Raw genomic sequence first — 15,577 nt, forward strand, 5'->3', positions numbered from 1 at the left:
AAAAATAAATAAACCTTGAAAATTACCCGTCGAGACCTCGCAAATTAATTCAAGTGCTGGGGAGCTGCTACACCAGTAATATGCTACATTTTTGCATTACTTCACTTGTATCCACTACACGTGTGGCTAGAGCTTTAAGTGTCCTTTTCCTTTTGTAGTTGGCAACTTTGTTATGCATTAATATCAGCTTGATGTTACGTAGGTATAGTTATCCCTTTCAGTCATCAAATTTATATAAGTATAACAATCATTACCTACAAGTTTGAACACCACTGAAAAGGAAAAGTTGAATTAATGATGATGCATGTCGTCTAAGACTGATCTGTGCCATCGTTCACTCACTATCACTACACCATAACTTCATTTTTTGTGTTACACTTTACAAAGCAACTCTGACATATTTTAGCCTTTAAACGCACATTCTCAGGTAAATCTCGCAAACAATTCAGCCCTATTTAAAAAAACAACTTTGTACATTTATGTTTGTCAGAACGGAAAAGCTACATGTTGCAGAATGAGGTGGTCAGATGTGTAACAGCCTTACACACATAGCAGACAACCAAATCCTGTCTTTGAGGCAAAATTTTGTTGATTCCTTCATAAAAAAGAAGAAGCCAAAGTTTGTCCTAAAACGATCTCATCTTCAGGCATCTCTCGTCTCCAGATCAGTACACTCCAACGAGCTGTGCTCTATTCAAGTTTCTCAGGAATAAAAAGCCATATTAAGCTCGGCGTTCTCAGACAATATACACGTACCCTCAGAAATGTGTTCCTGCTCATCACTGGACAAAGAACGCATTGATTTACAATAAATTACATGTGAGACTGGATGTGCGCATACCATTCCAATGTATACAAATTTAGGTAAATCAGATTTGTCCGTTGAAACCCCTGGTAATTACGAGTCTCAAGTTTCCATAAATCTTGGTAAGTTTCTCCTCCAAAGCAGTAGAGAGACTCCAGGAATCGCTGGGCCCAAGGATAACAAGACAAACTCTGTATGCTAATTGGCATAGGGTGTATGTTGACATTTTGCTAAGGTTTACATGATCATTTAAATAATATACAAATACAAAAGTTAGTGGAAAAGAAGTGGAAAGCATTGAAAACAAGTGCCATTAGTTTGTCTTCAAGCTCAATTGTGACTCTTAAGGTAGTTGTGAGTGACGTTCTGTGAAATGCAACGGAGTGTAAACCCTTGCATAGCTAACCATCTATCAGAGGTTTTCAGGAACAAGGCTGTCAGTAAGTTCTACTGAGTCTTTTACTCCACTTTCACATGCTGTACTGTCATGCAAAAAGGCTGTAATTAATCTTCAAATCTTGAAAAGAGGCAGTCTGAGGTGGCAGTTTGAGCCATGCTTTAACAACGACAGGGAGACCATTCAAGCCTGTCGCCTCTGAGAGGACCTGAAACAGGAGGCGTGATGCTCTAGCTGCTCCCTGTGCGCTGAGATTTAGCTGAAACCCAGCTGAACTCGTAAGGTTCACGTGGAACCAGCAGATCTATGTCGAGTCTCTTCTGCTCTTTTTCGCTGTCAACTGTCCGGTAGCCGAGCAGCGACATGGCCCCTTTGCACAGCTCCTGAATGCGTTTGACCTTGCTGTGTTGCAGCACGGTGCGCCACGCCTGTGACACCTCATTGGCATTCCTAGAGGTGATCTGGAAAGCCTCTTTCTTGCTGCCTTTCCCTTTTCCGTGGGTCACCTTGTAGATCCATTCCTCCATCTGACTTGTCATCTCTAAACCGACAAAGTCATAAATATCATTAATCTCCTTCAACGGGTTGCGTGCCACGTCTTCATACCGAATCATTTTGTAGCGACCTTCCAGAAAAGGAGGTGGCTTCAGGATTGCCCTTTCGTTGATGCGTACGTGGCTTCTGCAGACCTCCTGCATCACTTCGTACTGGATACTGGCTGCTGGTACGTTTCTTTGCTCCAAGACGATGGCGTTGTCCATGTCAAAAGACTTGGCTGATTCCTCTCTTGACCGTATCACGGCCCGAGGGTCTCGAACGAGGTGAACGATGCGGAGGTCCAGGTTTGGGTCTTGAAAAAGGGGATAAAGGGATTCCAGCTCAAAAAAACGAGTTTCTTTTAAAACCACATGGCTGTAAGTGTGGCAGGCCTTCTCCACCATCTCCAAACCTTGAGAGTCACATTTCTTTTGGCAAAGAGTCTCGTTGCTCATGTCACTGCGCCGTGTGAGGGAGCACGCAGGAGGCGAGCACAGTGCCCGACTGTGGTGAAACATAAACAAGGTGGACATATTGTAGTTCTCAGGCATGTAGGAATCCATCACTGAGAAGTCACACTGGTACAAGCTCCGCATTAGATCCCTCACAGCCATTCGGAGAACTCGTGCACCAGGTTTCTCTATTTTGGTCCAAACATGCCACCCGGGCTCCATGAGGTAGAAAACAGATGGGTGCTGACTGAAAACCTGACCCAGAAAGGATGAACCTGATCGCCACGACGACAGCAGCAAAACGTGAATCTTGCCTTTTCGGGGAGGGGAGTTGCAGGGGCTCAGCTGGTAGTACCAGTTGCAGAAGAGCACAACTGCTGCCCCCTGCAGGACGACCAGGAAAATCATAGTGTTGAAGTTCACTCTGCAGCGGGGACTCATGACTGGAGGCCACTTTAAGCTTCTGAAACAAAGAGAGAGGAAGACAGATTTTTACGACAGCAGGTCCAAAAATCCAACATTTGTATTCATATATGTTCTTCCACCTCCTTTCTCAGGTTTATGTCCGACAAGACAAAGTCCATTAAACCCTGCGGATTCAAAGTCTCTTTTAAACCCTTAATTGTCAGACCCAAAATGCCGACATGTCAGTTCCGAGTTCCATGAGGACTAGAACTAGAAGTGAAGGTAAAAAGTGTCAGTCTTTTTAATAATAACTGCATGGCTCTACAAAATAAAACCCATCAAAAAAAAAAAAAGTTTACAGCTATATTACTTTAGGTTTGCAAACATTGTCTGTTAGTTTATCATTATACAGTGCCTATTTGTGTTTCGGTATTTGTGGATTCACCTATTAGTGGGTTTTTCCACTCCAAATTATTCAAAATGCTTATCAAAAAAATGTAAAAGAAAACGCAGGTTGAGAAGCTGAAATACCTCGGCTCTATGATGCTTGACAAACTACTGGCTGACTAAGACAGCAAAACACCCACTCTAGAAAATCTGAAACGTCATCTGACTTCAGCAACTAACATTTTCTTGTTGAACATAAATGCTTCGGTTTGTTTTAGTTATGCAATCAACTCTCTATCTGAAGAGAAAGAGGAGTGTAGAAAAATATTTCCACTACACACATCAGGAAAAAAGTCATCTGGCATGCGCCAAAAAGAATGGCTTAGCGTAACTGGTAGGACAAGTCTTGAAACGCCTGCTGAATTTAGAACATGAGCATTTTTTTTTCAGGCTGAAAATCAAGTTTCTTAAGTTATTGTTAATTAACTCATGCCAAATTTAAGCTGTTATTTTTCATTCTTTTAAACTCTTCCAAAATGCTGCTGCCAGAATCCTGACCAAAACCTGACCAGCCATGATGCTTTACAGCTTCAACAAAACTCCTGAGCCATATGTGACGACACTGGAATAGCCAAATTTGATTTCCAAGCAGGGGTGGACTGGGATAATCCAGGCCGGGAATTTGATACCATTTCAAGCCACCACCAGCGAATTATCCAAGCTAAATTAAATCGTGGTTGGAACAAACAGCTGCCTGGAGACTACCACTTGACTTTCCATTGAAACAAACTGAAATGTTTCACATCATGCATTCAAGAACAAAATAAATAAATGTAGAACTATCCTCAAATATAGTTTCAGCCAGGCAGAAACTACCCGAGAGAGTGGCATGAATGGCATGGATTGGTGTTTATTAAGTGGGACCCATCACATAAACCACGTAGCCCCGCTATGCCTCCACCTCAACAACTACCTAGGCTAGAGGGGAGACAAAAGAAAACCATAATTTCTGAAGCCTCAGCAGCAAACATGAGCCTAGGTACATGTAGAGTGGGGTGTGTTGCAGCGACTCAACAAGGAAGATTTGGTTCTGCAGAAGTTGCAAAATAATGTCCTCCACTCCGTTTATGCACTACATGGAGTGTCTAAATTTATGTCTAATGTATTTGAATGTCTTTTGTACAGCTTAGATTGTAATTATTCATTCCCCGGGTAGATTTTATCTCTGAGTTTTAGTTTCAAACTTGCATTGAGCTGCTTGTTTTTAATGAATTTCGCAGTAAATATTTCAAAGTATTTATGTGTGTGTAGCGTAATTTAACATACTTGTAGTGTAATTTAATATATTTTCTTCCTTAATCTTGCGTTTCCTCAGACTGTACCAATTTTAGTCAAGTCTGAGGAAACTTTTCCAAAACATGTTTGGACTTGCAATTTGTAGTTTCTTAAACAGTATTGCATGAAACCCGACACGTTAAATGCTATAATATGGGGCATTCAGGAGCTTGACATTAGAACCAACAGTTGCATGAAGACACATCCACATGTTGCATCTTTCCACAAGATGTTGTAAAAACGAATCCCCAAACGCTGGACATTTGCGAAATATGACAAGTTGCCTTGAGCAAACCTAAAAGGAAACAGTTTCACTCTTTGAATGTAATCTTGTGTAATGTTTGAGGCACGCAGTACACTGCTTTGACTGACTATGCTTAGATGCCCTCGCAAAATGCCTGTAGCAAATCTCTCCTGACACTACTCGGGCCTTCTGGCGGTGAGAATCTGATTCTAGAAATACTCGTTCTTTGGCTGATGCAGATTTTTTTTTGTTCACCTGTTTGACCATTTGACTACACTACACCACAAAATGAAATAATTTACATGCAATATTAGTGATCTGTTTGCATACCTTTTCAGTCATTTTAGTGTAGAATGACCCTCATTAGCAACATTTAGTTGTATCAATTGTAAATCGTCTACCATGCAACCCTGTCACAGTGTCCTCTCAGACATGAATTATGAGTTTCACCCTTTCAGAATTAAAGCACTCGGTTGGCTGCATGCTGCTCTTTCTTCATTTACGGTTGTTGCACATGATAAACTGTTTATTTTACAATCAGTTTATTCAACAGTGCATATAATACAGTGAATCAGCTACTTTAATTACAAGCAGTTAAAAAAAGAAAGCAAGTTCCTTACAGGTGTTTCACAAACAGGAGTTTCCCGTCTGTCTCCTAAAAAAAACGTTTACTGAATTCAGAATGTTCACACGAACTCACCCTGTCACAACAATCCACCTTATTTTATATATCATTTTAATAATGTAATTTATAACCTTCAAACATCTTGACAGTTCAAACTTGAGAAAAATTTTAAGTATAGTATTTGCCAATGTTTTCCAAAAACTACAAATTCTCTAAAATGGAGAAAGGAAAAGAAAAGAGGCTAAAATCTACAGAGTGAAACAAACAGTAAACCAGGGGAGAATTTCATCTGACTACTCAGATCTGGTCTTCACAGTCAATCATGTTAATGTTACTTCTCTGTGAAACTCCCACTTTATTTGCCTTCACTTGCTGCAATGAAGGGCAAACACAGTTTAGTTATGGACAATTCGTGTTGTCAAAATGCAGTGTGACAATTTAAAGACAAACATCATGCATAACATCAGAGATATTTAGTAAAAGCCCGTCTAGGGTTACTGGCATCCATCCAGCCATCGTCTATGTATTTTCTTATGCCATCAGTGTTGAAGGCATAAGAAGTCAGCGGGCAAGAGTCGAAGTATGCCCAGGACAGGTTTGGTTATTCAAATAAATTCTATAATATAGAGCAGTGGTGTACTACAACATTAGAGGATACATTGTACTGACAGCAACAGCTTGCTTTTGTTGTTATAAAGGTTTTGGAAAGTCACCAGTGTGCTGCATTACATCACTATAGAATCATTCCCACAAGGAAGGAATCCACAAATTGTGTCCAAAACAGGTTTCAAAATCTTACTGTAAATGTCTAATCTTTCTGATAATAGAATAATAGAACAACTTTGTAAACGTAACAGCTTGTTACGTTTTACTTGTTTGGCACCGATTTACCAAAATATCGGTTTATGTTGCTTGTTTCTCAGTGTTGTTCATGACATGTTGCTCAGCTATTCTATGTAACAAGGCAAACAGACACACCCCTTCATGTAACTCAGTACAGGCCCCAGAGATAAACAACCTACTTAAATAGTATGAAGAAATTCATATCCCACATCTCCAAAATACAACTAGAGGCGTCCAAAACTGAAGCCCAAAATCAAATAAGAGAAATTAAAGCAACTGAACCACCAAAAATACAGGAGTCTGAACACTGCCCAAAAACACAAAAAGTATTTGGTGGCGTATTTACAAAAAGACATTCATGAAACATTTTATAGTTCTTGAAACGATTGGCTTGTTGTTTTTGAGCTTTATAAATTCAGAAAACAAGAGACAAAACTTATTAAATTGTAATTTTCACAGACCATCTTTAAATCGTATTAGATAATTGGAAGATTTGCACAACAGTTTCTTAAGCAATCCAGAGCTTTTTCAGACAACTTGACTGACAACAGAAGAATAGCACGTCTAGGTTTGTAAGAGTTACCGTAAACTGGAATGTCCAATTCCTGAACGAAGGAATGACTGTAAAAGTTCACAACGTACCCAAGAACAAAACCATGTCATACTTCTGACATGCTTTGCAACACAATGATTCTCATCTACACTGGCTTATTTTCAAGCATCACTGCTCTTGAATAACATGTTTCAACACTTACTCATTCCTTGCCTCGGCTGAATGGTTCTTATAGCAGAACTGCGTTAAAGTGCTTTACTGCCTGAAACCCGATTTCGTCTTCAAATAATTTATAGTTTGAAAACCTACCAAAAATATTTCTATGGTGAACTCCTTCAGTTAATGTAAAAGGCAATGATGAATTCCCAAAGAATGCAAAATAATTTCATTCAGTTTGGTAAATTTCAAGCCCATAATCAACACTGCCACCTGCTGATTATATTTGGTAGGTGTGACATTATGCACTTTCCAGGCACATAGAGCCATTTATAGCACAACCCAGCAACTATAGTGTTATAAACATGCTGTACGTATCAAACATAATTTAAAAGAAATGTTACTTTGCAATTTAATGCCTTAAAATTGGCCTCCGTCTTTTTAAGAAGCTCCTGTTCTTTCCAACACTCCGCCTTCAGCACACTATCACAATGTCTTCCCATCATCCCGTTTCAACTGTTGCTAGGAGCTTTGGACTGAGAAGTAGTTTGTATGCTAAGCTCAGCAGACTCATATTTCCTCAAAATGTTTGCTAATGTCTGCAGTTGATATATGTTACTTCATATATATTATTGTAAACATCAATGGGCTACGCTTTGTGAGACCAAATGTGTTTGCACCCTGAATGGCTGCCAAGGAAGATCCAACAATTCCTCAAAACATGCATAAAAATAAAAAAAAATCAAAACCAAAAAATCAAAGCAATACTTCAAGTATGTTTTTGTTGAGGGAACAACAATAAAGATGAATTAAATCTCAAGAAAGTCCACTTTACTTAATACCCCCACTTTAAGACATGAACTGTTTCAGTACGGACCCTGATTAATTTCCTGTTCTATGTAGACCAAAACTGATCAGTTTTTTTTGTTGTTGTTGTTGTTTTTGCCATCTTAAATGCCTATTTGTAATTAAGTTATCATTTCAACAGTACACCGTTTCTGTGATAAGGCAGGAAATTATATAAAAGTCTAAACAGAAGATATGTGGATTCTGGTGGGCTCTGGAGAGAGACGCATTCTGCTGACACTAGGAGGCAGCAGAAAGGAGAATCATTTATTTATTTACAGATAGATCCCTCTCTACTGTTGTACAACAGGCCACCAACTCTGCACACCCCACACTTCCTTGACTCATAGTGTTTTACCTCTGGTTGGTGCTGTGGCGCACTTCTCACAGCAATAAGACGCCACAGAGAAAGTTTCGTCCTCCACGGTGTCTCTGTGGTGAACACAACCAACACCTTACAGCCAGTATAATCAGCTACTCTGCTGCAAAACAATTCGCTTATTTGCACCATTTTAACATGGATTTTTAAAGGAAATTACACAAATATAATATTTACATATTGTTTATTTAGTTGGGGTTTTTTATATTGAATGTTTATACACCTTAAGCGGGTGAAACCACAGTTGAATTCTCTATGCAATGACGGGTGCCAAAAGAGAGGAAATAAAGTTGCATAAACTATAATCAAATGTTGATTTTTCTAACAACGCTGAACTCCTGATGAGTTGAATCAGATCAAAGAACAATTTGACACTTCCTATTACTCAACAAATTGAACATTTATTCAAAACGAGTACATTTTTACTTACTAAAGTTACTTGGCCTGTTTTGTTTTTTTTTTAAACATTTGAACTAATTTGAATAATGTACTCGACTGCAATGTTTGATCAATTGGAATAAATGTAACTGACTTTGAATATGTTCTTATGATTGAATTGAATTTAGTTTTTTTTTTAAGTGCCAAATTGTCAGTGTGATAAGGACAAAATTGTTTATACTCTGTAGCTGGCATCTAAAAAACAAAACTTTAAGAGACATTCAGAAGGATTCTCTACCTGCTCCTGCTACAACGTGGACTGATGCTGTTGCAAACCCTGTCCAATGTTTTACTTTGCTTGAAGCTATGCCCCTGTGGTGCTCAAATGAAATGTTGGGTGAGCTGCATTCTGCCTCACTGAGTTTTTAATGACCTGAAATCATGCGCCCTGCGGGACGTCTGAGCTGATTTATTACAGCTCTTTGCATAATTAACTGCTTATTCAAAAACCAAAAATATTCAGTGTTGAAAACTTATCAAAAGGATTCACCAGCATAATTAAAACTGCACAGAGAATTTTTAATTTTTAAAATTATGACGGTGGTTGTGAAGAAGCCATTGTGCAAAGGAGATTTTTTTTGTTTTGTTTATCTGACCAGAACATAAAAACTAAGTATGACATCATTCCTCTTTACTAGAACCAAATGTTGGAGACTTAAGTGAACACAAACAAACCAAACTCAAAGCAAATGACTGATAAGACTACGCAACAATGCCAAAGGGCTTATCTGATGTTTTTTTCATACTGCACTGTATAAACACACTCCAGCCGACAAAACCAGTGCAGGATGTTGTGGCTGAGTCACAAACAGTGAGAAATCTTAACACCAATGTCTCTTTAAGGCCTGCACTGCATCCCATTGTTGGAGATAACTGAGTGGGTTTGTGTCATGTCTGATCCGACCCCCCACAGCAGATTTTCCTCAGTGTTCTGAAACTTAAAACTTACTAGTTAGAAGCTAATGTCTCTGCATATATAAACAGTCCTAAGGTTTTATATTTCAGAACTTAAATAAAATAAAAAATAAATAAATCGCTGACCCCTCCTCTAAGATTTACACACGAAAAATAACAGTCATTATTCCCCACACTATGAAAACCATTACTATTTTCAGTTTTACTGTTAATTTCTTAAAGTTTAAAAGTACCTCAAACAACAACTGGCAGAAGCAACAAACCCGGCAGACATTCGCAGATGCTACGATGCTCCCATAATTTAATCCAGTGGCAATTTTTAGTTGCCATTGGATTAAATGACTGGAAATCATCTTCAAAAGTATTTTAAAACAGCAGAACAAAAGTTGACTCAACTATGGCCCGGAGCCTTCATGTGTGGAGTTTGTATGCTGTTCACATGAATGAGTGGATTTTCTCTGGCTACCTCCCACAGTCAAAATAAGTCACTTAGAGGTTCAAAATTGCTTTTAGGCAAGCATGAGTGTTTGCATGCATGTGACCTGCACCTGTACGCTGCTCTTTTGCTCATTGACTGCTAGAAATGCGCAGTATTCCTATAAAGTCTCGGTGGGTATAGATGATATGGACAGTTTAAACATCTTAGCATAATTGATTTAAAAACTGTAACACTGAAAAAGTTTGTTTTGAGTGCAGTTCCTCTGTCATTTTGGAGGATGGAGGACTTGATTAGTGATTTTAGTTAAAATTAAGTTCTCATAGAACATTTTTTATTTTAAATAACGTGCAAAGTTAACATGGATCAACATCTCACTGGTTCTCTTTCTACATTTTCCCCCCACACCGTTTATTTGATGCAAGTAAATTTTTCCACCTCTTATTTTCTCCCTTGTCCAATTATCCTTTTTTATTTTAAGAAAACAGTAACGCCATGCAAAAATATACTTGTTTACAGCCAAATACACAGGAACAAATGATTAAACTTGATAACTCCCTATTAAACTTCAATTTAAATTGGCTAATCCACAACCTCCACATGAATGATACATAGGGTCCTATAAGCTGATTGTCATCTCATGCACTATGTAAATATTACCAGTGCTGTCTGTCTTCTGCTTATGGATTTATTATGAGTTATGTCTGTAAAAGTCAAACCGAGACACCAATAATTCCTCAGAAATTTATTCTTCTCCTAATGTTTGCAGCTACAGTCACATCATTTTTCATCTTAGAGCTTCGGTTCATTTAGTGAGTTGAACTTTTCATCTATGTCAGATTGTTGCAGATTATACTTCACCAGCTAAATTAGGCCCGAGTTTAAAATATCAGCAACACCCTAACTTAGAGCAGAAATATTCTGCAACAACAAACTGAACACAGTCTGTATTCCAAGAGTCCTGGGCCATCCTACGTAAAAGGTGTTTATCCATAAATATGCTTGCAGACAAGAACAATGTCTTCAACAAATGGCCAACTTTCAACAACAAAAAAAACTTAGTTACTCTGCACATCTAAAAACAAAATGAAATAAAATAAAACCAAAGAGTTCCACTGTTTCTTTACCTGTAACAAAGAGGGTTTTAGTATTTCACCTGCACATCAACTTTGACTTATTCTCTTCGATTCATTTATTGGCAGGAAAAAGCTAAAATATTACATTTTTTCCTAACAATGAGTGTGAAATATCTTGTATTTTAACCATTGGGAGTGACTCAGCCAGAGTGACTTGAAGTTGATAAGACAGGAGGGAGCAGAAGTTAGGGTGGAGAAAATGAGGCCAACAGCCCCAAAGACCTGGAGCAAATCACCAAAGAAGAATCATCAACATAACAGCAGATAGAAGAACATGCAGAAACCTTTTCAGGAATTTCAGAAGCATTTCATTGCTGCAATACTAGTAAAAAAAATGTTCCCATTAATCTGTGTGGAAGTAATTTTCAATGCTAACCTTATTTTGTTAAAATGTAAATAACCTGAAAATTGATTCCCCTTGTACATTTTCTTTCTGTTGTTTGAGTTGCCCGTTGCATTTCCACAGAATCACATTTCTTGATTGAATTTAAATAATTTTAATCATAGATAATAATTTGGGGTTTAACTGGTTTTGTTTCTTTTTTAGCTACAATAGCCATTCAAACCTTCACAGAGCGTCAAAAATGGTTTGATCTGTTGCCAGTTTGAGATGACATTATTTATGTTATCTTAATAATTAAAGATTTCAGTCTGATAACATCAGGATATTCCTCAATAAAGACAAACTATGACACAAGCAAACTAAAATGCTGCTTCGGGCTCCCACGCCAGCAGTGAGACCCCAAGAACTCTTCACTCATCTCAAAAAGTTTTTTGGGTTTTTTTCTGTCCTCCGATTGATCCAGGTCAACAACTTAGGTATGGGCATCTGATACTTGCAGAAATTTGACTGATGTAGAAGAATGTTTTTCCCTCTTGCTCTCGGTGAAGGCGGACGCGTTTTTCCTCTGCTCCCTCCCTGCCCTCGCCTGCCCTGCTTGCTCTGTTTTTGTCCTATCTTTTTCTCTATTTTTGGAGCCTTTCTTTTCACATCCTCCAAATCTACAAATTATGGATCTGGTCAACCGGTCTCTCAATGCAACTGATCAAATTTTCTCGACGAGAAAACTGGACACAGGAGAGCCCTCTTGTCCTGATTGGGAACTGAGATGTAACGGTGAGAATTTATGAGAGATTGAAATTTATAATCTACCCAACCTAAGACATTCTGTATCTGAACTGGCTTTTCCCATGTGGCCTTGGAAGGGCTGCATATTTACAATCTCCTTGAAGATATGTAAACATAATACTCCTTCCCATCTCACCCCCTTCTGTTATCCATGCAGCTGCAGAGCTGAGCACTTCCAAGAACAATATCATATCAGACTTCTACCTTGAGGCTGAGCAACGTGGTTTCATGGCCCTGTGATGTCACCGCCTTCACTCATTTCTTTTGACCTTTGTTTTGTCTGAATGTTGCCATGTGCCCTAATGTGTCCTTTCCTTTTTTATTTCATTCCCCTTTATTATTATTTAGAAACTGTAGAGTAATCACTATTTAGACCGCTATTATATTTCTTAGATTCATTTTTAGATTATTTTGCAGAGAGACTCCTGTTATTGCAAACAGATTAGATTTAGAACAACCTATAGAATCCAGAAAAAAAAATCTTCCCAAACAGGAACATTTAGTTTTTATTATTACTTAGAAATTGTGGAGTACTCATTACTTTTGGGTCCAAAATTAGTCTTTGTTTGGTCATGCATAACGTTAAGCGTAAGGAAACGGTAAGGAAAAGAAACTCTGCATAGAACTGTAAAAGAACCGTTCCTTTGATCAAACATGAAACTGAATAATAAACTGTAAGAGATAAGAAATTGCTGTAAACTCAGATATATGAACACGTTTTTAGTTTGCTTTTAAAAACATTCAAACTTCCTTTTCCACAGCTTAGGGCCCCAATGATAAAAAAACGGACTCCTCAATGTATGTTCTAATTCTCACACCAAGCACCAGAAGAAGACTTTTCCACAATACTTGCTGAGATTATTTTGAGTTTTAGATAGCAGTAAAGAGCATCTTAAATCAATTTAATGTAAAGACTTTAAAAACAATAAGATGTGAGCTCGCTCTCTGGCCCACTTTTGCAGTTTTGGGGCCGAGTTCTGAAGTGGAGATAAGGTTATTTTTAGGAGAACCAGAAAGCAGGACATTACAATATCTATGCTACAAGCTATAAAAGATAAACAACGATCTCTAAATTGAACTAAGGGAGAAACTGTGACAGTTCTTAAAGTGATAATGTATTTTTGTCACATATAATGTGGTTTCAAGTTTGATTTAGGAGTTATTGGGCTGAGCTGAATAAATCATTGACGGTGTTTGAAGCAGGGCTGTGAGTTTCTGTGCCAATAACTAAAATTGATTCTGATTTAGCTAAAGGAAACTCGGAGATATCCATAACTTAACATCCCGATTTGGTAACACAATCTACAGGGTCACAAATGTCTCTGTATCCCCTCACTAGTCCAACACACTCGAGCCCATTTGTGTGTAGTTTTCAGCTTATAAAGCACCCTGGACTTATCTATTAGGTTAAACTTAAATAAAATATACATATGTAAGTTTTTTTCTGTCCGTTTCTGTTAAAGATGAATAACTTATAACCAATTAAGTTTGTTTCCTCGTCTGCAATGAACCAAATCAACAGACGAAGTCAGAACAGGAAGAAGTGGCCAAAGTTAATTTATTCAAACTCATTTAGAAAAGAAAAAACAAATCCCACCTTTAACTATTTTTTCGTCGTTTCGCTGTCTTCCAGCGGGGAGTCGTCGTTCGGTCCACCGTGTCCCTAAATCCCGCGGTACTCCCCGCCGCTCCCCGCTACAAGCCGACCACCAGATGTACGGTCAAATGAGTCCCGCGGCCCTATTGGGTACAGAGCGGAGCTTTCTGATACGTGTCCGGTTGCTCTGCCGTGCTGAACTGGATGGCCAGTGGGCTGGGCGGAGGCTGGTGGGTGGGTGGGAGAAACAGGCGCGTCCATGAGGCAGGGAAAACTGTCCCCAAACCAGGGTGCAACACGCAGGTAAAAAAGCCGACAACCTTCAACAGCTTTGAAAGCTAACGTCTAGTGGCTTCGGCGTTGCTAAGCAACCTTAAAACCCGGCTTCCAGGGTTTTCTAAAGAAACTCATAACCTGGGCTGAGACTCTGCACACCAAATGCCCTGTTACTATTTTGTATTTTAGGTTAGAAAAATTGTCTCTTCTTAAAAAGTGTTCAAGGCCAAATGTTCCAAAAACAACGGGAAGTTGTACAATAATTACAAGCCTGTTGTTTTAAAGTGCTTTACAAATAAAATTGGCACTGACAGGTGTTACGATACTACATATTGAAAATGCAAACTAGTTCCTTTCAGCACAAGGATGGAGGGTAATTTCTAAAGAAACCGGCTATTCACAGAGTGCTGGATCCTGGAAAGTTTAGTGTTGCTTTGAAGCATAAGATTATATTGATCCCACAGCAGAAACAGGCAAAACAGCCTGTAGAGAGTAAAAAAATAAATTAAAAAATAAAATAAAATAAAATAATAATAATAATAAAGGATGATAGAAATTATAGTGCTAAAATGATTAAACAATAGTAAAGTATTTGATTGTTATGCAATATGTGTGTACAATATGATGTACTGCACACCTGTCATGGTTGAGTGATCAGAGGTGAGATTTAATTTGCAGCAGCAGAGATAGAAAATGCCAGAAGTGTGCACAACTTTAATATGTTGGTGTCTTAAAGTTATTTGCTTTTATGTGGTTGCAGTTAAAACAATCATCTACTGCACAGGTGTCAAACTCCAGTCCTGGAGGGCCACTGCCCTGCAACTTTTAAATGCCACTCTGCTGCACCACATCTGAATAGAATAATTAGGTCATTAGCAAGGCTCTGGAGAACTTATCTACATAAGAAGGAGGCTATTAACCCATTTCATTCCAGTGTCGTGTACCTGTAGCACATCTAAAAACTGCAGCACAGCGGCCCTTGAGGACTGGAGCTTGACACCCCTGATCTACTGAATTGCTGAACTGTTAATCATTTTCTATTCACCTTATTACAGAGGGAATGCTAGGAAGAAGCCTTCTAATTTAGTGGAAGACAACTCCAAGTACCCACAATAAACTAATTAAAGCCCATTTACTGTAGCATTGCTCAACACTATGTGCGTTTTCACTAGAGTGAACAATTTAAAATCTTAGATCCATTTGTAACAGTGGCTCACCGTTGCAGTGTATTTGTGTCAGCTTCTTCACATCATCATTTTTCTTTCTCATTTGTTTTCATGGTCAGTTACTACCTATTCATCAGCAGGCAGGAAAGCCTGCTGATGAATAGGTAGTATTCATTCATAGGTGAAACTCTATTGAGTTTCACCTCCACTCAATAGAAAAAGAAGGCCAAACGCTTCTAGTTACAATAGGTAACACCCAAAGAAGTTCATATTCACTGTTGTTGGGAACTGTTACCTTGTAGCATTTTTCCAATTACTTGATTTAGGAAATGCTCTTCACAGTAAATTTCGCAGTGTTAAATATGCAGTGTCACAATTCATTGACTCTTTCAGAGCTATTGCAACTACAGATTGAGTATAATGCCACCTAGTGTGGGTGAAAATTTCCAGAGTGAATAGACGTCGTGTCAATTTGACTCCGATAAGCTCCGCCCACCTCCTCCTCTCAAACGAACAAGTC

General features: G+C 38.5%; 1 protein-coding gene across 1 annotated transcript; it reads right to left on the minus strand.

Annotated features, from left to right (window-relative positions):
• Window positions 1-94: 94 nt before the first annotated feature.
• On the minus strand, window positions 95-13,991 carry LOC103142428 (carbohydrate sulfotransferase 6-like). The gene is made up of 2 exons (XM_007558482.2): window positions 13,616-13,991; window positions 95-2,654 (listed from the first exon to the last, which is right to left on the minus strand). Exon 2 carries the CDS (start codon window positions 2,630-2,632, stop codon window positions 1,433-1,435), a length of 1,200 nt encoding a protein of 399 aa, XP_007558544.1. The 5' UTR covers window positions 2,633-2,654; window positions 13,616-13,991; the 3' UTR covers window positions 95-1,432.
• Between the last annotated feature and the right edge of the window lie 1,586 nt (window positions 13,992-15,577).

Source organism: Poecilia formosa, unplaced genomic scaffold (assembly GCF_000485575.1).
Source record: "Poecilia formosa unplaced genomic scaffold, Poecilia_formosa-5.1.2 Scaffold97, whole genome shotgun sequence".
Lineage (NCBI taxonomy): Eukaryota > Metazoa > Chordata > Actinopteri > Cyprinodontiformes > Poeciliidae > Poecilia > Poecilia formosa.